Below are 22,407 nucleotides of genomic sequence, written 5' to 3'. Positions count from 1 at the left end.
CAAAATCACCCTTTGTTGAGAACTAGTGCCCTAACACTATTGTAACCTTCTTGACAGCAGGATCCCACGTTGTACATCTTTGTGTCACCCTCCACCCATACACAGTGTGTTGTACACAGCAGACTCACAGATATTTGCTCAATATACTTTGCCAGATAAGGCACACAGAAATACTTTCATTTGGGGAAGAGTGATGAAGGAACATAAGGGGCAAGCTGACAGGCCACTCACATGGCCCCCCCACTCCTAGATGGGATGTGTGATATTCCTCGGGCACTCCTGGCTACCCAAGAACAAAGGAAAGGAGAAAAACAAATGGTTAACTGATAGAGATCATAGTCCTGCAGGACCTAAGTCTCCATCACCCCCGCATAGTGATTTGGGAAACAAAGGCAGAAGGAAATGGCAGATAGAACTAAATTTCCTTATAAATCTGCAGCCAGTTGACAAATACATGAGGCCTGCAGAGTAAAACTTTTTTCTCCAGGAACTCCCCACTGTCTTAATGCTAATGATTTGCTTAATGCTAAAACAACCTTAGCCTGACAATAGCTACGCCACTATCCTGGGAGTCTTTTTTAGCATATGAAAATCTCACTGGAAACTTCCCCGGGACTTTACCTCCCCCAACTCCATAGTATATAACCAATCTCTCCTCATGGTCCCAGGGCAGCTCTTCCTGCCCACAGGTCCTGTCCCCATGCTTTAATAAAATCACCTTTTTGCACCAAAGATGTCTTCAAGAATTCTTTCTTGGTCATTGGCTCTGGACCCCACAAACCCCACTGTCACCCCAAAAAACCTCATCAACAGGATACAGTCCACAATGCAGTTTATTAAGAGAAGCTTCATTACTGGGAACAGAATTGCTGGAAGACTGGATGAAGAGGTTAACATCATTTATTTGGTGTCCTCTCTATATGCCATGATGTGCATGTACTATTTCATTTTGCTTTGTACAACAATCCCATGACAGATTAAAAAACCAAGCCATGAGAATCTCAAGCACTTGCCCAGAAGAATAAGAATTTGAACCCAGGTCTTCAATAGAGTTCTACTTACTTAACCACACTTCCATTCAGCATGGCAAGAGCTTGCTAGGAATCGTTTGTTTCCTGTATTTTTCTAAAATAATTTTTCTAAAAATAATTCCTTAATCTCTAAAAACCCAAAAGTTGACAAAGGTCCATCATCTGAGGCTGAAATACAATGCAAACATGTTACACAGGTCCAAAGCATGCTTACCATTACAATAAGAATAAGTAACGTTGGTTATTAATGTGCCATATTATATTATATTATTATATATTATATTTTATTATTATAATGTGTCATTTATTAATCAGCCTTTCATATGGATTTGTTACCAGAAAAGCATCTGCTATTTCAAGATTATGATGATGAACGGTTGTATTTCAAAGACCTGAACTCCAGCCCCAGTCCTGACATCCAGTTTTCTCATGAGAGAAATCATTAGAATAGTACATCCTTTGACTACCACGAAGGGTTACTACCATCAAGGGATAACAAGCATATAATAAAAGCCCTTTGTATGCAGAGAGAGCTCTACACAAGCTTCAGAGACACTCTTCTTCATTTTCATTGTGGAGAAACCACAGAAGTGAACCCCACTTACAGGGTATAGGGAAGGAAACTGACGTTTCCATTCCCATGCCCTTCTGGCCCTTCCGCTGCTCTCCAGCTGAGGTTTTCAGAACTCCTGTTGGTTAACAATGCAAACTCCTGAACCCCCCTCCAGACTTCTGTGACCAAATAAAAAAAACGTTTGTGCCACTTCTGTCGAATTTGACTACCCAAAACTATTGATAGTTGCTGTTGCCAATCTCATGTGACATAAAGTTGACATTCAGTAATAGACTAAAAATTGAAAGGGCAGGCCTAGGCCGGCCGACTCCATCTTGTTCTGTGTCCTTCACCTTGACCACACCTCCCGACCCGGAGAGCCTGACTGGCCACAGTTAATGTCTGTTTGTTCTGTCTTTTCTGTGTGAGCTCATTTCTGGAATTCTGGTAGTGCCCGACACGGTCTAAGTGGACGCACTGGAGGACCACGGGCCAGGAGTTTTGGAAGACGTTATGATCCTCCCTTCTGGAGGGACGTGGGATCCCCTCAAAGGTCTGAGACGAGGCGGGTCGTTCCCGCTGGTCGGCGTGAGGCCGTTGTCTTTGGAGGGACGTGGAATCCCCTCATCGGTTTTGGAGGGACATGGAATCCCCTCAAAGGCATAGCTAGCTTTCAGTTTTGCTTCCATGGAGTTGGAAGACTTTCTAGGGGCCCTCTGTTTGTCTGTTTCTGTGTTTCTCTGTTTTGTTCTGAGGACTTACTGGACGGACGTTATGGGACAGACTCAGACTACCCCCTACCCACCCTCTTGGCTTAAGCCCTTCCTAGCCCCGCTCCCTCCAGAGCCAAAACCCATTCTTGCTTTGCAGGGGACAGAGAAGAGGAAAAGTCTTACCCAGCCTTCAGCACCCCTCTACCCTGTCCTACAGGGGGGTACTGAAGAAGAATTAATTTTTCCTCCCCCGTATAACCCCTCTAGGATGCCAGAAGAACACCATCCTCCCCCTCCGGGGGAGGCAGACGCTGTTCCGAGAGCGGGAGGCGGAAACGCTCCAGGGGCAAGCCCGCCCTTTACCAGACAAAGGGCTCAGAGGGAGCAATCCGCCTCCGCCACCGACTCCACTATTCTGCCCCTGCGAGCCACCGGACCCCCAGACGCGGAGGGGAATCAGCCCCATCACTATTGGCCTTTCGCCACTAGTGACCTCTACAATTGGAAAGCTCAGAATCCTAAGTTTTTCGAGAAACCGGCAGGGCTTATTGATTTATTAGACTCTGTTCTTTTTACCCATCAGCCCACGTGGGATGATTGCCAGCAGCTTTTGCAGGTCCTGTTCACGACTGAAGAAAGAGAAAGAATCCTCAATGAGGCCCGAAATCTAGTTCCGGGCGCAGACGGGAATCCCACCACCAACCAGGCTCAGATAGATACCTCCTTCCCCTTAACTCGGCCCCAGTGGGATTTCAACATGGCAGAAGGTAAGGAGAGGCTCCGGGTCTACCGCCAGACTCTAATGGGGGGTCTCCGAATGGCTGCTAGAAAGCCAACCAATTTGGCCAAGGTAGGAAATGTACAACAGGGAAAAGATGAATGTCCGGCTGCCTTTTTAGAACGGATCATGGAGGCATTCCGTACCTATACCCCCATGGATCCAGAGGCTCTGGAAAGCAAGGCAGCTGTTATCATGGCCTTTGTAAACCAATCGGCCAAAGACATTAGGAGAAAATTACAGAAAATAGATAGACTAGGAGAAAAAAGTCTGCAGGACTTACTGGTGGTAGCCGAAAAGGTATATAATAACCGGGAGCCTCCTGAGGACAAGCAGGCTCGCGCCATGGCGGCTTCCAGCAGTAAGCAGACTCGAGACCTGGCCAGAATACTACTAGCTACCACTGCTGACTTCCCCAAGGAACGAGACCGCCATCACCGGCAGCTGGCAGACGACACAAGAAAAGGTAAAGGAACCACCAAGGGGGGGAAGCAGAGGCTGCAGAAGGATCAGTGCGCATACTGCAAGGAGATAGGGCATTGGGCCCGAGATTGTCCAAAAAGGGCCGGCGGGAAGGGAAGCAAGACTGATGGAGTAAAAGTCCTAGAGCTAGATGAATTAAGTGATTAGGGGAGTCGGGGTTCGGACCCTCTCCCCGAACCCAGGGTAACTCTTAAAGTGGAGGGGACCCCTATTGACTTCCTTGTCGACACCAGAGCACAACATTCGGTCCTCCGCACCCCACAAGGAAAACTAGCCAGCAAGAAGTCCTGGGTACAAGGGGCAACTGGTATGAGCCAGTATTCATGGATTACCTGAAGAACAGTAGATTTGGGGACGGGACGGGTATCCCACTCCTTTATGGTAATACCAGAATGCCCCTACCCGCTGTTAGGACGGGACTTACTGACCAAGATTGGAGCTCAGATAACTTTCAGACAAGGGGGGGCCTCAGGTCACCGATGGCAAGGGCTACCCCATCCAGGTCCTGACCATGAAACTGGAGGATGAATACCTCCTCCACCAGGAGGCACTCCCGAGAGAGGATAATATAGACAGATGGCTACAAGAATTCCCCTCGGTTTGGGCAGAGACAGGGGGATAGGACTAGCCGCTCACAGGATCCCGGTCCTGGTAGAGCTCAAGCCAGGAGAGAGTCCAGTAAGGATCAAACAATACCCCATGTCTCAGGAGGCCCGGAAGGGGATCCAGCCACACATCTGGAGACTACGAAGCCTAGGGATACTAGTTCCTTGCCAGTCTCCCTGGAACACTCCCCTACTGCTGGTCAAAAAGCCTCACACAAATGACTACCGACCGGTACAAGACCTCCGGGAAGTAAATAAGAGGGTCACGGACATACACCCAACTGTTCCCAACCGATATACTCTCTTGAGCTCCTTGGCACCCTTCAGGGTCTGGTATACTGTACTAGATTTAAAGGACGCCTTCTTCAGTCTGCCGTTGGCACCCCAGAGCCAACCCTTGTTCGCCTTCGAGTGGCATGATCCGGAGGAGGGCTACAGTGGGCAACTCACCTGGACACACGGCTACCTCAGGGATTCAAAAATTCGCCCACCATCTTTGACGAGGCACTACACGAGGACCTGGGTGAGTACAGAAGGGAGCACCCTGGCCTCACCCTCCTACAGTGCATAGATGACATCCTGATTGCTGCCAACAAGGCCAAAGACTGTGAGCGAGGGACACAGGACCTGCTGGCTACCCTGGGGGCCTTAGGGTACCGGGCATCCACGAAGAAGGCTCAGATATGCAGGGAGAGGGTAAGTTACCTGGGATATATCCTAGAGGGCGGACAGTGGCGGTTATCAGATGCCAGACAAACTGCCCCTAGGACAGGAGATCTGGATCATGACCCCACATGCCTTTGAAGGGGTCCTGAAACAACCTCCTGATATATGGATGAGCAACACACGTATGACTCATTACTAACTCAACCCTCCATGAGTGTGGTTCCACCCCAGTGCAGCCCACAATCCTGTAACCCTGCTGCCCAACCCTGACCTGGGTGCCCCACTACATGATTGTGCGGGAATCCTGGAACAAGTACATGGATTCCGGACGGACCTGACCGACCGGCCCCTCCCCGATGCCGAGGCTACTTGGTTCACTGATGGCAGCAGCTTTGTGCCAGATGGACACAGGTGTGCAGGTGCAGCGGTGGTCACCGAAACGGACACCGTATGGGCGGAGGCTCTACCCTCCGGAACATCAGCCCAGCTCGTCGCCCTTACCAAAGCGCTAACGTTGGGAGCTAGAAAATGGCTTAACGACTACCGGACTTGGGAGACCCAGTTTTACCAGACCAGCCCAAATACTCCCAGGAGGAGTTACAGCGGATCAAGAAACTCCCCGTGGCCCAGGAGATAAAGGGATGGTGGTATACACCTAACAAGGAGCTCGTGCTGCCAGACCAGCTCGGAGTCTCAATATTAGAGCACATGCATCAGTCTACTCACATGAGGGCCCGAAAATTAAAAGACTTAATCCGACACGCCAGAATCAAGATTCACCAACAGGACACCAAAATAGAGCAAGTTGTATCTGCCCGCAAGACCTGCCAACTCACCCACGCGAGAGCCACGTCAAATAAAAAAGGAACCAGGCTCAGAGGCACCAGACCGGGAGCCCAATGGGAAGTCGACTTCACTGAAGTCAAACCAGGAAAGTATGGTTTTAAATATCTTTTAGTATTTACAGACACCTTCTCTGGCTGGGTGGAGGCATACCCAACCAAGCATGAAACAGCTCAGACGGTGGCTAAGAAGCTACTAGAAAACATCTTACCCAGGTATGGTTTTCCTGCCATGGTAGGATCAGACAATGGACCAGCTTTTATCTCGCAGGTAACACAGGCAGTAGCCAAGGCGGTGGGGGCAAACTGGAAATTACATTGTGCTTATAGGCCCCAGAGCTCAGGACAGGTAGAAAAAATGAATAGAACCCTAAAAGAGACCCTTACCAAATTAACCATGGAGACTGGCAGGGACTGGGTGACTCTCCTACCGTACGCCCTTTACCGGGTTAGAAACATTCCTTACACTCTGGGTTTTACTCCCTACGAGATCATGTTTGGCAGGCCACCCCCTGTTATTCCCAGCCTTCGAGCTGAACTTATTGCTGAGTTTAAAGAGCAAGAACTTTTTCTTTCCTTGAGAGGGCTCCAGAGGGCGCATTTGTCCAGAGGACATTTGGCCACACCTCTGTGCCATCTACGAGGCTGGCCCGACCCCGACACCTCATCAGTACAGGCCGGGAGACTGGGTCTACGTCAAGAGGCACCACTGAGAGACCCTTGAACCGCGCTGGAAGGGACCCTACATCATGGTGTTGATAACCCCCATCGCTCTCAAAGTAGACGGCATCGCGACCTGGGTCCATCACACCCACGTTCGGCCAGCGGACCCCTCCTCGATCCGGAAGGACTTCGTCACGCGATGGGCCATCAGTCGGGACCAACACAACCCGCTCAAGCTCAAGCTACAGCGCATTTGACCCACCTAATATTGGTAACTCTGTTAACTCTGCATGTCATTGCTCATGCTGCCGGGAGTCCCCACGGCCCCCAAAACATCACCTGGCAGATCATAGACACCAGCTCGGGGACAATACTTAATCAGACCTCCCAGAGCCACCCCAGGGACACTTGCTTCCCAGAACGTTGCGTAAACCTCCAAACTCTGTTCCCCTTGTCACCATAAATGCAGCCAGTCCCATGATTGGGTCCGTAAGCTACATGACAAGGGGGGAATGAAAGGGCAGGCCTACGCCTGCCGACTCCATCTTGTTCTGTGTCCTTCACCTTGACCACACCTTCTCCCCTTGAGTAACCCCCCCCCACCTGCCTAATAGGACTCAGACCCTTCCCCAGCCAATCGGCTGAGGCCATAGCCATTACCTCACCAACTGCCCCTAGGCCCCAATAAAACCTTTGTCCTTTTGAAACTCGCTCTCTCTCCCTGGTAGCTCACCACTGCCTTTGGTGCAGGTAGGGGATTGAGCTCGAGCTAGCTCGAATAAAGGCTCTTTTGCTTTTGCATCGGACTCGGCTCCCTGGTGGTCTTTGGGGATCACGAATTCTGGGCATAACAAAAATCAAAACTGAAAAGCCACAGAATAAGATAGAAAGTAGGGAATATTTCATTACTAGTGGGTACAGATTAAAGGAAAAAACAAAAAAAAAACCCAGATCTTTAGTATTAGAAGAAACAAAGCCCCCAGCAAGGTGATCATTTGCTAACACATTAGGAAAACGCTTCTCCACAAGGGTGGAGGTGGGGAGAGGACTGTGAGTGTTGGGGTCCAGGCTCCCCAGCAGCCACACACACACTCCCCCTGCAGTTTTACCCATGGCAGATTCACCCAGTGATAAATCCAAGAATCATAAAGCCTTGTTACACATTTCAGTTAAAAGCCTTGAGAACAGAGGTCATACCATGGTATTAATAACAGTTCTGGAGATTCTGACAGCAGTGACATTTTAGAGAAAGAAATGCCCAGGCGAGCAGCAAAGAGATGGACATTTGACACCATGCGTTGTTGGCAGTATTCAAGTGCTAATCGTTACATGTTTGTTTTCCTTCTACTGTATGCATTTTTTGAGAATAGTTAGTGTCTCTTTATAGTCAGACCTACCTAGTTTTGCCTGCTGATAATTTCCTGGCCGTTAAGAGGTCCGCACCAGGGTTATTTAAATACCTGAACTGGGGAACAATTAAACCTTCTGCTGAAACATTAGTCTAGTGGGAGATATAGGGTTACTCCCTTCAGTAACACACTCCTCTACACTAGAGAGTCTGGTGAAGGCGACCTCTGTAGAGACTTCCGGATGTGGTTGTAGTAAACATGGGCTGTGGAGGCAGGCACTGAGGGAGGACCAGGAGATGCGCTTGAAATTCTGAAATGATGTGTTTGGAAGAGCTGACGTTGGAGCAGGGGATTGCAGAGTGTCCAGAAAATGTCAGCGACCCCCGCCACTGCTTGGACACCTGTGGGCTGACCTGCATCCCCTAGAATGCCTGGATGGTTCAAAAAGGCGTGGTATGGGCTGGCGTCTTTACTCAGCTTCTCCTCCTTTATCCTGATCATTGTGGCCTTGGCAGTGCCCCACTGGCTGAGTGGGAAAATTCTTTGTCAGACTGGAGTGGACCTGGTCAATGCCACGGATCCAGAGCTCATCAAGTTCATTGGGGATATTTACTACGGGCTCTTCCGAGGATGTAAAGTACGACAGTGCGGGCTCGGGGGCCGCCAGTCCCAATTCACGAGTGAGTATGTTGGGGGGCACGCAAGCTGCTTTAGAACACTTACTTTGTTTGACTTTGTAAGGGTGCCTATGTCTAACTGTGAGATTTGACTTCTGCCTCAACCTAAGGCATAATGACAAAGTCCACAGTAACCGAAGGGTTCCTGTTCAGCACCAAGAAGAGACCTTTTTTCTCTCTGCAGAGACTTATAGAAACATTAAAAATAGGGATTTCTATACTTCTGTAACTGACCTCTATTAGGAATAACTATTAACATATTGAGCACTTACATGTGTCAGCCATTCTGCTAAATGCTTTACATGGCTTCTCTCTTTTAAGCCTTATAACACATTTATAAAGAAGGAATTCTTAATGTTCCCGTTTTGCAGAGGACTACACTGAGACTTGGAGGGGTTATATAACTTGCCTGAGATCCCTCAGCCAGGAAATAGCAGAGCCAGACTTCAGACCCTTGCCACGTGACCTGGGTGTTCTCAGCCCAGCACGCACGTTCCCACTTCTGTTTATATAAAAGCTCCCTTATCTGAGAACGGGCAAATGTCTGTGTGCCTGGGCTCTGGCATCAGACTATTGGGTTGAAAGCCCAAGTTGGGCACTCACTGGAGGGGAGACCTGGCGCAAGACACTGGAGGCTCTCCGTGAACATGAGCAGGCACAGTCCTCCGCTGGCATCCAGTCTCACGTCACAGCTGCTCTGGATGTAAATAGAGCAGGAATCCAAGCCCAGCTTATGGAGGGTCTTCTGGGAATTGAAAAACAAAGCAAAAAAAGACAATATTCTGTAAGCCTTTAGAATCCATTAGATAGCTCACAAGAACAGTGTCCTACACAACAATAATTAATCAATATAATGCAATGCAAGGAGATAAGGAATTTTACTCATTTGATTTCAGTATTTCAGCATTGTAGTTTTTAGAGTCCTGCCCAGGGTAAGTATCTTATTAAATGTGTAAAGACACAAAACTGAAGCCATTGATAAACACAATAATATGAATTGGCATTACTTATATACATGAAGGAAATACATATTTGTTATGGATATCCAGGAAAAAAAATCTCTGGGAATATTTCTATTTACCCAGCAATGTAATTGGACCAGGGATATTGTAAAAATAGCTTTATTAAAAGCATTACACAAAAAAACTGAAAACACATACACGTAGAGGAATAGGGGCGCCTGGGTGGCTCAGTTAAGCATCCAACTTTGGCTCAGGTCATGATCTCGTGGGTCCGTGAGTTCAAGCCCCATCTTGGGCTCCGTGCTGACAGCTTGGAGCCTGGAGCCTGCTTCAGATTCTGTGTCTCCCTCTCTGTCTTCCCCTCCCCTGCTCCCACTCTGTCTCTCTGTCTCTCTCTCAAAAATAAACAAACATTAAAAATTTTAAAGATACATTTTATAATAAAAAAGCAAAAAAATAAAAATAAAAATAAAGGACATGTTAAAAGGAGACCATGGAGGGGCGTCTGGGTGGCTCAGTCGGTTAAGCGGCCGACTTCGGCTCAGGTCACGATCTCGCGGTCCGTGAGTTCGAGCCCCACGTCGGGCTCTGTGCTGACAGCTCAGAGCCTGGAGCCTGTTACGGATTCTGTGTCTCCCACTCTCTGACCCTCCCCCGTTCATGCTCTGTCTCTCTCTGTCTCAAAAATAAATAAACATTAAAGAAAAAAAAAAGGAGACCATGGCAACTATACACAGCAGGTGATTCTGAATTAGGTCCGTTTGCTGTTAAAGACATCAATTGGTGAGACAATTGGTAGAATTTGAATGGGGCATCAGGATTAAATGGCAGGCCTGTACCAGTGAACTCAGTGATTTTAGTGCTGTGGTTCTGTAAGAGAATCTCTTTTTGAATGAAATAGACCCTAAAGTGCTGAGGGATGCAGGGACAATTTACCTTTATTTATTTTTTTTTTTTATTTTTAAATTTTTTTTTTTTCAACGTTTTTTATTTATTTTTGGGACAGAGACAGAGCATGAACGGGGGAGGGGCAGAGAGAGAGGGAGACACAGAATCGGAAACAGGCTCCAGGCTCCGAGCCATCAGCCCAGAGCCCGACGCGGGGCTCGAACTCATGGACCGCGAGATCGTGACCTGGCTGAAGTCGGACGCTTAACCGACTGCGCCACCCAGGCGCCCCGGGACAATTTACCTTTAAATGGTTCAGGAGAAAAAAAAAAAATCCCTTGTACCATTCTTGCAATTTTCTGAAGTTTGAGATTCTTACAAAACCACACACACACACACACACACACACACACACGTTTTGAGGGAGAAATGGCACACTTTTTAATCGTTGTAGGCAATTGAAATTAACAAATCTCACAAAAGAAGTTCCAAAGCTTGAATTAGGGAGGGACCATCAAAAGCAGCACGGTTCCAAAGACTTTAATGAGTAAGAGATTGCTTAGGGAATGTAGTAAAAATATATAATTATATATCGGATGTGTCATGTGACCATGGCAACTGCTTTCTTATCTACTAGATAATTTATCTATTATGTTTATTATTTATTATCTGCCTCCACCCCTTTGGTATGTAATACCACAAGGGCAAAGATTGTGGTTTTTTCATCCATGATCCCAAGTTCCCAGAAGAGTGCCTCAAAACACTGGCACTCAAAAGCATTGGCTGAATGAATAACAATAAGTACTTTTAAATTCATTTGTACTAATGTTCACGTGCAGGACACCAAACTTGTGACCTGTGCTACACCAATCCTCCACAACCCTCCTAGTTAGAAGGAAACTAGGACTCAGAGGTTAAGCAACTTGCTGAAGGTCACAGAGCCCCAAATGCTGGAGCTGACCCCAACCCAGGTGTGCCTGACCCCAAAGTTTCCTACTTTCCACCATATGCTGCTCCTTCTGGAATTTGTGACTGGCAACTTTACCAAAGCAGGGCATCACCCTAGCAGTCTTTACTGTTCTCCTGGAATTCAGCAAAGGGTAACGGGGAGGTGGTGGAAGAATGGGGAGTTCTCAAGGGTGGGAGGAGCCAGGGTGGACAGATCCCATTAGAAATGACAGAGTGGTTACCCCCAACAAATGGTGGGTGTATTAGTTCCCTAGAGCTGCCATAACAAAGTATTATCACAAACTGGGTGACTTAAACAATAGAAATGTATTCCCATGGTTCTGGAGGCTGGAACTCAGAAATCAGCTTGTCAACAGAGCCGCGCTCCCTCTGAACCCTATAGGCAGACCCCTCCTTGCCTCTTCCAGCTCCTGGTAGCCCCGGGTATTCCTTGGCTTGTGGCATCCTCCCTGTGTCTCTTCACATGGTCTTCCCTTTGCATGTTTCTGTGTCCAAATTCCCCCTTTTATAAGGACACCAGTCACATTGGATTAGGGCCCATCTTAACAACCTCCTCTTGATTAGCTCTGGAGAGACCCTATTTCCAAGTAAGGTCATATTCTGGAGTTCTGGGGCTGAAGACTTCAACCCATCTTTTGGGGGAAGGGATGGCAGGAAGGGCACAATCCAACCCGTCACAGAGGGTGTGAGGTGGCAGACGGTGGGCCTGGCATAATTTAGGAATCCCTGAAGCACAAACACTGTTTCTGGAGAAGCAGCTAGAGCAGAGACCAGCTTTGCGGGAGAAGGGGACCCAAGGAGAACAGACAGACTGAGCCCTTCCACTAAGGGCTTGGTGGCACCAAGCCCTTGGCAGCACCGAGTAAACCCCTGCCATCCCAGCTCACAGAAACGTAAGCTACCCAACCAGATGAGCACATTCTGTTTGCCCTCTGGAGGAACTCAGTAAAGGCTCCTTTCCTCCTCCTCTTCCTTCCCAGGTGGATAGGAGACAGCCCCCAGGGTTTATCTCTGAAACAGCAGAACTGTGTGAGGATCATAAAGGACATTTTAATGTCACCTCTGAGTAGGACAATATTCAAGAAAGTTTTGTTCCCAGCTGCAGTGGGGGTGTCCCAGGGGAGGGTATAAAACTTCCATTCCCAGCACTTGAATGTGACTCCCCTGGAGCTGGGGCGGGCTCCTCCTGTGTGGGCTGGCCTTGCACCTGCCGCTGGTCAGGGACAGACTTTGCACTGATCACAAAGTGTTCTCTCAGGAAGGGCTGAAAGTTAAAAAAGAAAAGGAAAGAAAAAAAACCCTAAGGGACACTAAGAAGGGAGAGAAGCAAAGGTTAAAGAGAAGACTTGCCAAGAAAAATCCCTTGGAAAGAAGCTCTGGGTAAAGTTTCTGATGTTGGCAAGATAACCGCATGGAGATAACTACAAATGGAAATACGGAACTGGAAAGAAAGTTAGATTGGAACTAGGATGTAAATGTGCAGTGTCTAGAAACTTCTCAGTGGAAAGGACTTTAAAGGGAGAAGGACAATTCTAGTTCTCAAGCTTGGGAGACACCAACCTCTTGTGAATATAGGGAGTCTGGTGAGCCAGCAAAGGACCAGAGGGGAAAGGGGCTGGGGGTGGGTGAGTGGAACCAGGAAAGCTTTGAGTCCTGGTTCCCAAGGGGGGACAAGGAGGGGCAGGTCATGACATCAAATGATGAACCAGTGAGTTCGAGCTCACAAAGTGGACCCCAATTTAACCAGCAGGTGCTCAGTAGAAACCCTGCAGTAGCTTCAGAGGAAGGGGTATGTCTGGGCACTCTAACTTCTGTCACTTTTCATTCTTCATGTGTAACTACTGAAAACAGCGATCTAAACTGCATATGTCATATAGTATCTAGGTCTATAATCCTATATAGAATTCAGAGTCACCTTGCCCAAAAAGAAGGGACCTAAGGTTCAAGCATGTGGGGAAACAGGTTTAATAAAATTCACCTTATATCCTTGTCACAAGCACTGAATGAGATAACCATGTAAAGGGTTCAGCTCTTTACATGACTGTGTCCAGTAAACGTTGATTACCCTCAGTTCATACACAGCTTTTGCTACGCCACTGGACTGATGAGAAAACTGAGGCTCTGAGGGCTTTCCCCAAGTCAGAGACTAACAGTAATAACAGCCACAACCACAGCCGCCATTTTGACAGCTCACTCTTTCCCAGTCAGTATCTATCATATCGTATCATTTCATCTCCACAGCCACTGTGTGGTGGCCAATAGAGAGAAATCAGATACAAATTAATATCTGACTAAATTATCCTGCCACATTAATATGGGAAATTAATATTCTGATAGAATATTATTCATCACAGCATATATTCTGTGCAATATGAGAATTAGTGTCCATCATACATGGGAAAAATGCCCACCTTGCTGCGGGATCCAAGATGATGTTCCTGGCTTCCTATTAGTGCTTATTAAGTGCTATTATTATTCCTATGCACTCCACTCAATCCACTCAACAACCTGGTAAGATGGGTAGGGGAGTGGCTTAGAGGATCCTATTTTATACTTGTGGCAAATGAGCAAAACTGGCATTTGAACCCAGATCTTTGGTCTAGGCTTCCCTCTGGGACGCCCTTCTATACTCTTCACAGATGTACCTGAAATCTCTTCTACCGCTCTGATTTAATGAAGGCAACTCTCTGACCCAGGTTAAAGCTTTTCAATTGGCCCTCCTTGGCTGACTCTCTCGCCAACCACCTTTGCTAAAGAGGCGCCGTGTGGGGCTTAATGTACGTCAGCTTACCCCGATCCCGGGGCTTTGAGGCCAGTGCCACTTAAATCGCCAGCTGGGGCACATTTTGATTCTGCATCCAGTGCAAGGAAGAGAGGACTGTTAGTCAACTGACAAGTGGCCAATCGGGCTCCGTGAATTGTCTCCGGAACTCTCCTGCTTTTTGAAAACCCAGTACATGTTGCCTGGCCCTCACTCCCCTCTATTACAGCCTCAGTGGCTGTATGAGCCACTTTATGAGCTCCAACCGAGCTCTGACATGGAAATTCTGTCTTTTCTCCCCAGTCTTCCCACACCTGGTGAAGGAACTCAATGCAGGCCTCCACGTGACCATTCTGCTGCTCCTCTTCTTGGCCTTGGCCCTGGCTCTGGTCAGCATGGGATTTGCCATTCTCAACATGATCCAGGTTCCATACAGGGCAGTCAACGGCCCCGGGGGCATCTGCCTATGGAACGTCCTCGCAGGTAAGGAAGGCCCCCAGGGAGAGAAATTCAAGGCCACTGTCACCACCAGGTGGTGGCACTTGAATTCCAAGTAGATGGGTGGAGGCATGAAGGAATTAAAATGCCTGCCTCAGCCTTTGCTTCCCTGGTCTATGACCTTTCATTCATGGGCACGAATGTCCTCTTTACTGAAAGTTGAAGGATCTCTGTAACAGTAAAGAGCCAAATTGGTGGCACGCATGAGTGGCTGAGGACTTAAAGCAAAAAAGAGAGGTTGGGGTAAGAGGAGAAAAGAGAAGATGGAGAGGTGGGGGTGGAAGGTGGAAGGGAGGGCATTGTGGGAGGAGGTGGGGAGGTGGGGCTACCGCGGCAAGAGTGGGAGGGGCCCTTCTAAATGACAGCAGAGGAGGCACCTGGGATTTTACAGGCCTCTTTTCATTTAAACCCCACAGCTTCCTTAGGAGGCAGAATTATTACACCCATGTTTACAGGTCTTCACCTTGGGGTTGAGTCCGAGCCCCACCTTGGGGGCATAGAGTTTACTTAAGAAAAAAACAAAATCCTAAGAATTTTTTCAACCCAAAGCAAGCTTGTCACCTGTGCCACAGAAATGCCACCTCACATACCACCATCACAGGTGTATGAGGGTGACATGTTGGCTTTCAGGCGGAGTCGTGACCTTGGCCATCGCCAGCTTCATGGCCTCCGTGAAGTTTCACGACCTGACCGAGCACATTGCCAACTTCCAGGAGAAGCTCTTCCGCTTCGTGGTAGTGGAAGAACAGTACGAAGAGTCCTTCTGGATCTGTGTGGCCAGTGCCTCGGCCCATGCAGCAAATTTGGTAGTGGTGGCGATCAGTCAAATTCCGCTCCCCGAGATTAAGACCAAAATCGAGGAGGCCACGGTCACGGCTGAGGATATCCTGTACTGATCGCCCTCTCCTGCTCACACCCGAGCCTGAGTCAGTTCTGCAGTGTGAACGGGGACCTCATTTTTTGTGCTGGCTTTGCAGTCCGGAACACCTGTGCTCCTAAGAAGAAGGAAATGGAAGGAGAAAGAACGGTGCCTGGACCAGAACAGAAAGGTTTCCCCAACCCCTGGCATCCCTGCCTTTCCCTCTCACTGACTTTGGAGTTAGAGACTCTGCTTCTTGCCAGCTGTGTGGACACGGAAGACTCACTTAGTATCTGCTTCTCAGTTTCTGCCTCTGTAAAGTGGGGGTGGTAAGGACCTCACAAGGTTGTAATGAGGTTTAAAGGGGCAGTAATGTTGCCAACCTGTGAATCAATATATGTATCTACAATCAGAGCACTCTACAAACACAAGGTACTGAACATTCCACTAAATGCCTGCAGACCCCTCTATTCCACACAGTGTTACGGGGACGTAAACAGGCATATGGTAATATCCCTGTCTGTCCACCAGAAACATCTAAACTTTCCACAGGACACAGGAATCAGATGGCAACAATAACACTCAGAATGAAAGTAACTTACCTTTTTTTAGCAGTTACTACACACTGGACACTGTCCTAAGAGTTCTACATACATTAGGTCCTCACTACAAATTCAGATCATTGGTACTACTTTATTTCCATTTCATAGATGAAGAAACTGAAGTACACAGACATTGAGTAACTTGCTGAAGTCAAGAATTCAGTTGAAGAAGTCTGCAACCAAAGTTTATACTTGTAACCACTTTGCTAATCTGTTGTTTGAGGTTCAAGCAATTGGAATGCAATGTGATAAACACTGTGATGGTAAATGCATAAAAGACCGAGGAAGGGATTAACTCTTCCAGATGCGATGTGGTATTAAAGAAAGTATCACAGAGTTGACATTTGATCTGAACTTCGAAAGATGAGTAGACTTTTTCCAGTGGTGAAGGAAGCAGGTCTGGAGAAGGGCATTTCAGGATGAGTCAGTAACGAGGGGGAGGCACAAGGTATGAAATTACAAAGAGGGCTTGGAAGCATGTGAATATGGAATGGTATCAGAATGTTGTTCTAACTCACCAGTTAGATCAACCCTGCTGCTTTGTGTTGGGTTTCCCTTAAGTGGTCCTGTGGTGGTTAATCACATGTGCCAACTTGGCTAGGCCACCATACCCAGATATTTGGTCAAATGCTATTCTAGATGTTTTTGTGAAGGTATTTTTTGAATGAGATTAACATTTCAATCAGTAGACTTTGAGTAGAAGAGGTTGCCCTCCGTCATGTGGGTGGGCCTCATCCAATCAGTTGAAAGCTTTAGGAAAGACTGATCTCCCTCAAGGGATTGGGAATTCTGTCAGCAGCTTGCTGCTGCAACTCTTCCCTGGGGCCTCCAGCCTGCCAGCCCACCCTGCAGATTTTGGACTTGCCAGTGTCCACAATCATGTGAGCCAATTCTAAAACAATTATCTTTCTCTCTGCCTGTCTGTCTCTGCATGCACATACACACACACACATCCAACCGGTCCTATTCGTCTGGACAACCCTTCCTCATACAGGTACAAAACTCATCTGTTCATCTTCCCACAGTGCCGGCTGGGGTGAATCCTTTCTCAGGTCTGCTGTCTTCATGCCAAGTAAAAGTCATCTAATCCCCTAAATTAGCTCCATCTAACATGACACCCGATTTGGACCTGCTCTACCTTTGCTTACATGCTGAGCTTCAGGAGGTTTCCATGGCATCTTTTCTGTTCTAATTGCTTGTGATTCCCTGCTGGGCCCCTCCGCCCCTTCCAGCCCTCTCTCCCCATCCCACACAGGGCCGCAGTACTGTTTAATAGACTGACATTGCTCATCAAATATGCAGACGGCACATGGCTGGAAGGGATAGCTAACAGCGTGATGGGAGACGGATCCAAAAGATAGTGACAGACCGCAGTGCTGTCTTGAAAACAAGTGGAAATGTCAATGTCCTCTCAAGTTTATCATAAAGTCCTGCAGACAGTTGAGAAAAAAAATCACACAAGAGTGGCAACAATTTATTTTACGATAAATATGTGAGACTCTTGGTACATTTATTCATTCAGTGAGTATTGAAACTGATCTAGCGGTTGGGAGTGGGGCAGAGAACAGACAAACATCCCTGTCTGCCCCCCAGAGATTTCATTCTCTGAGCGCCTGGGGGTGATTCACACGGAGACCGCTTATAACATCGGTAGCCCAACCACGGCCCTCAACCTGATCACTGCTCAGGTATGTGCAGACTGCCACACAGGGGCAGAGGAAATTGAGTTTTGCCTCTAGTAGTGGAATTCCCTTATTAAGATGGTATTCTTGACCAAGATGGATGTGTTCCAAGGAGCCAAAGTGCAGGTGTTTGTGAATTTTCCCGGTGACAGGGTCCAGAGCTTTTTGGGTTTCAAAAGCATCTGTAACACCTTAAAAGCTTCAAACCATGACCCATCATGTAGCAGCCATAATGTTACCAGAGATAATCAGGTTCAGTCTGAAAGGCATCTCTCAGGGTTATTGCCAAAGAGATTCCTGTATGGAATTTAGCCAGTTTTGATGGAGGAAAGAATGGGAAGGATTATCTGGGTCACACAGTTTGCTCACATGATCACTCAAACGTATAGAGAAAATGTAGCCCCTTTATTTTGACTATAGTTAATCTTCTCTTTTCCTGAGTAAGGAGAAAATAATAATAAATGCCCAGTCCAGTTTAAGTTTAACCCAACCTTATCATTTATACCATCATTCAGGTAATGTGAAGCTTTCTGGGATAAAATGGCTAGTTCTTCAGGTAACTTCTCTCTTGCAGGTGGTACCAGGGTTATGGGAGAGAAGATGATTCTAGAGTTATGGGAAAGCAGATCATGCACACACTTACTCCCTGGAAGTATCCCCTGTCCTCCTGGTTGGTGGCGGTACACTGGCTGGGCTCTTTGGAGTCCTGTCCCCCGGCTGCTGCTTACCTGCTAGTCATCCCAGGGCTGTCTCAGGCAAGAGTAATTTTTGAAATGTTCTGTCAACTGGCCAGAGCCTGATCACTCCCTGGAAGACTTGCCCTCATCTTGGATCCTACTGGCTGCAGACCTTGAGTGACAACCAAGTCCGCCATCTGCTGTCCAAGCTGTCACCTGTCAACAGCCAGGCTCTGCTGCAGTCACCCACGTGCAGTCTAGGAGCCCCACCTGGTGTCAACACAGCATCCTGTCCCATGAGGCCCTGGGGACACCTTTCCATTCATTCCCTCTTATGAAGTAACTCAGGTGATTCATTGGCTCGTATTTCCCCCAACCACACTTCGCACTTGAGTGGTTCCCTGCTGCTAACAGAAGGTCCAAGGGGGGGAAAGGTGGTAATTTGCCTTAGGTGAAGCCCAGCCCTTTCAAGGTCTCCATTTCCTTGATTACAAAATGAGGAAGTTACACTGCATGATAATGACCATCATCTACTGTAGGCCAGGGACTTTCCACGCTGTCTCCCTCATTCTGACCACAATTATTCAAAATAAATATCATTGTTTTTGTTTTACGGATGAGCGATTTTAGGTTTGAAGAACTGAAGTCACTTGCTCAGGCCACACTATTAGTAAATAACGGAGAAAAGTCTCAACCTCCAACTATGTAACATCAAGGCCACCGTTTTTCACTGCACCATAACTGCCTTTCTGAATGATAGACTTCTAAGTCTCCTTCCCAGGGTTTCTACAGGTGGCTGTGCAGATTACATCCTGTCCAAGAGGTAACTCTTCAAGTCTAGCCCATGCTCCCTTGGCTTGTCATGGCCTGCACCCTCAGGAATGTTTCCAGTCAGAGGGGGTGTATTTTCCCAATGCTCACCAAAGTGTCTGATGGGGTCACAGTGCCCCATGCCTTATAGCCTAGCAGTCCACGTAAAGTCAAACTGTTAATCATAACACTATTCTATAATATTGGTTAGAGTGTGACAATAATGATTAATTTTCATATGTCCTTTAAAGGTAGCTATCATATGCATACATTGATATATTATTACTGACATTAACTGTGGCGGGGCGGGGGGGGGGGATCAAAGCTAGTGAAACTTAGCTAATTTCAGAGAAGTAATTCATGATCAGTGAAATGAAGTCCTACTTTATGTCCACTCTGGGACGTATGGGTGATAGCTGATGTCTCAGTCCTTTTGGCCTGCAATAACAAATTACTGTAGACTGGCTTAAACAACAGAAATTTATTTCTCAGTGTGCCTGGGTGGCTCAGTCAGTTAAGTGTTCATCTTCAGCTCAGGTCATGATCTCATGGTTTGTGGGTTCAAGCCCCATGTTGGGGTCACTGCTGTCACAGCAGAGCCCGCTTTGGATCCTCTGCCCCTTCTCTCTCTGACCTTCCCCCACTTGTGCTCGCTCTCTCGCTCTCTCTCTCTCAAAAATAAATAAACAACAACAACAACAAAGAAATTTATTTCTCACGGTTCTGGAGGCTAGAAGAACAATCAAGGCCTTGGCAACCCTGCTGGCTGGTGAGAACCTGGGTCCTGGTCTGCAGATGGCCAGCTTTTCATTGTAGCCTTATGCAGAGACAAAGCTAGGGCAAGATCTCCTCTCTCCTCCTATAAAGGCACAAATCCCATTCATCAGGCCTCCACCCTCACAACCTGAACCTGCCAAACACCCCACCACTTAAATATGTCACATTGGGGGTTAGGATTTCAACACATGGACAGATTTGGGGGGGACGTGCTCAGGTCATAACACATGATTTTCATTAATGGAAATATACCAAAAAAGCATACAATTAAAGACTTTTGGATAGCAAGAACCCTTCCATGTCAAATCAGAGTAGAGTTATGTTACAAACATACTTCTCTCTCATTCCAGAAAAATGTGAAACTCTCCGAAAACTGAATTAAACAAGTTTTCATACTTCCAAAGCATGTAATGAAAATGCTAGCTCTTCCACTGAAAAAAATAAACCATTCTCTAAATCATAAGGTCACTGCATGACAGTTGATGATCAATGAGAACTAAACTTTAACAGAAGTTTCCTACACAATCCAAAATGACAATTGTATTAGTCTCCATTGCTGCTGAAGCAAATTGTCACAAACTTGGTGGTTGAAAACAATACAAATTTATTAACTTAAGAGTTTTGAAGTGGGGCGCCTGGATGGCGCAGTCGGTTAAGCATCCGACTTCAGCCAGGTCACGATCTCGCGGTCCGTGAGTTCGAGCCCCGCGTCAGGCTCTGGGCTGATGGCTCGGAGCCTGGAGCCTGTTTCCGATTCTGTGTCTCCCTCTCTCTCTGCCCCTCCCCCGTTCATGCTCTGTCTCTCTCTGTCCCAAAAATAAATAAAAAACGTTGAAAAAAAATTTAAAAAAAAAAAAAGAGTTTTGAAGCAGCACTATCAACAATAGCCAAACTATGGAAAGGGCCCTAATGTCCATTGACTGATGAATGGACTATATATAATGTATGGAATATATATTGGAATGGAATATACATATATATATATAATATATGGAATATATATAATATATGGAATATAGATTATATATGGAATATAGATTATATATGGAATATAGATTATACATATAAATATATGGAATATAGATTGGAATGGAATGTAGATTGGAATGGAATATTACTCAACCATCAAAAAGAATGAAATCTTGGGTGTCTGGGTGGCTCAGCCGGCTAAGTGTCCAACTTTGGCTCAGTTCATGAGTTCAAGCCCCTCATCTGGCTCTGTGCTGATAGCTCAGAACTTGGAGCCTGCTTCAGATTTTGTGTCTCCCTCTCTTTCTCTCTCTCTCTGCCCTTTCCCTGCTCATGCTCGCTCTTTCACTCACTCGCTCTCTCTCAAAAACAAATAAATGTTAAAAAACTTTTAAAAAAATGAAATTTTGCCATTTGCAATGATGTGGATGGAACCATAGAGTATTACACTAAGTGAAATAAGTCAGGCAGAGAAATACAAATACCATATGATTCACTCACATGTGGAATTTAAGAAACAAAACAGATGAACATATGGGAAGGGGGGAAGGAGAGAGAGGGGGAAAAACCATAAGAGACTCTTCACAACAGAGAACAAACTGAGGGTTGATGGAAGGAGGTGGGTGAAAGGTGGGCTAAATGTGTGATGGGTACTAAGGAGAATGCTTGTTCTGAGCACTGGGTGTCATATGTAACTGATGAATCACTGAATTCTACTTCTTTTTTTTTGTAATTTTTTTTTAATGTTTATTTATTCTTGAGACAGAGACAGAGCGTGAACAGGGGAGGGGCAGAGAGAGAGGGAGACACAGAATCCGAAACAGGCTCCAGGCTCTGATTTGTCAGCATAGAGCCCGACGCGGGCTTAAACCCACTAACTGTGAGATCATGACCTGAACCAAAGTCGGATGCCCAACCGACTGAGCCACCCAGGCGCCCCTGAATTCTACTTCTGAAAACAATATTACACTACATGTTAACTAACTGGAATTTTAATAAAATTTTTAAAAAGAAAAAGAGTTCTGGAGGCCAGAAGTCCAAAATGGGTCTTACTGGAGTAAGTAAAGCTGGGCTTCGTTCCATCAGCAGGGCTGTGTTCCTTCTGGAAGCTCTAGGGGAGAGTTTGTTTTCTCACTGTTCCAGCTGCTAGAGGCTGCCTGCGTTCCTTGGCTCATGGCTCTTTCCAGCAATGTTGTCCCTCCAACCTCTGCTTCCATCATACAGGTGATTATTCTGAGAACTCTGACCCTCATGCCTCCCTCTCATAATATGGATCCTTGTGATCCCATTGGGCCCACTCAGCTAATCCAGGACATCTTTGGGGGACATTTTTCTGCCTACCAGAGCAATGCTACTCAAATCCAGAATTTCTTGTTCTAACAACATTCCTGAAAAAAAATATTTAGATATAAAATACACGAGCGAGATAGTGTATTATTATTAGTCAACAATAGTAGATTAGCATGATAATTTAGAAAATCTTTGCTGGAAGTGGAGTGCTCACCTACATCACCCACATGGAGTTCAAATACTTATATAATATTCGGAGTACATCTTTGAAAATCAGAGAGGGACAGGAGACTAAGTAAGGCA

At 46.7% G+C, this 22,407-nt stretch overlaps 1 protein-coding gene across 1 annotated transcript; it reads left to right on the top strand.

The window, feature by feature from the left end:
• Nucleotides 1–7,871: 7,871 nt before the first annotated feature.
• On the top strand, nt 7,872–18,502 carry CLRN2 (clarin 2). Its single transcript, XM_058723013.1, has 3 exons — nt 7,872–8,363; nt 14,244–14,423; nt 15,069–18,502. Exons 1-3 carry the CDS (start codon nt 8,111–8,113, stop codon nt 15,332–15,334), a joined length of 699 nt encoding a protein of 232 aa, XP_058578996.1. The 5' UTR covers nt 7,872–8,110; the 3' UTR covers nt 15,335–18,502.
• The last annotated feature ends 3,905 nt before the right edge of the window (nt 18,503–22,407 follow it).

The sequence above is a fragment of the Neofelis nebulosa genome, chromosome 3 (genome assembly GCF_028018385.1).
Source record: "Neofelis nebulosa isolate mNeoNeb1 chromosome 3, mNeoNeb1.pri, whole genome shotgun sequence".
NCBI lineage: Eukaryota > Metazoa > Chordata > Mammalia > Carnivora > Felidae > Neofelis > Neofelis nebulosa.
This window is presented reverse-complemented; position numbering and strand designations above follow the sequence as displayed.

Bases quoted from the DNA above. Each gene is read 5' to 3' on its own strand.
- CLRN2 (XM_058723013.1), top strand. From the start codon at position 8,111: ATGCCTGGATGGTTCAAAAAGGCGTGGTATGGGCTGGCGTCTTTACTC. The intron at 8,364-14,243 runs GTGAGTATGTTG...TTTTCTCCCCAG, and splicing joins CCGCCAGTCCCAATTCACGA to TCTTCCCACACCTGGTGAAG. The intron at 14,424-15,068 runs GTAAGGAAGGCC...GTTGGCTTTCAG, and splicing joins CCTATGGAACGTCCTCGCAG to GCGGAGTCGTGACCTTGGCC.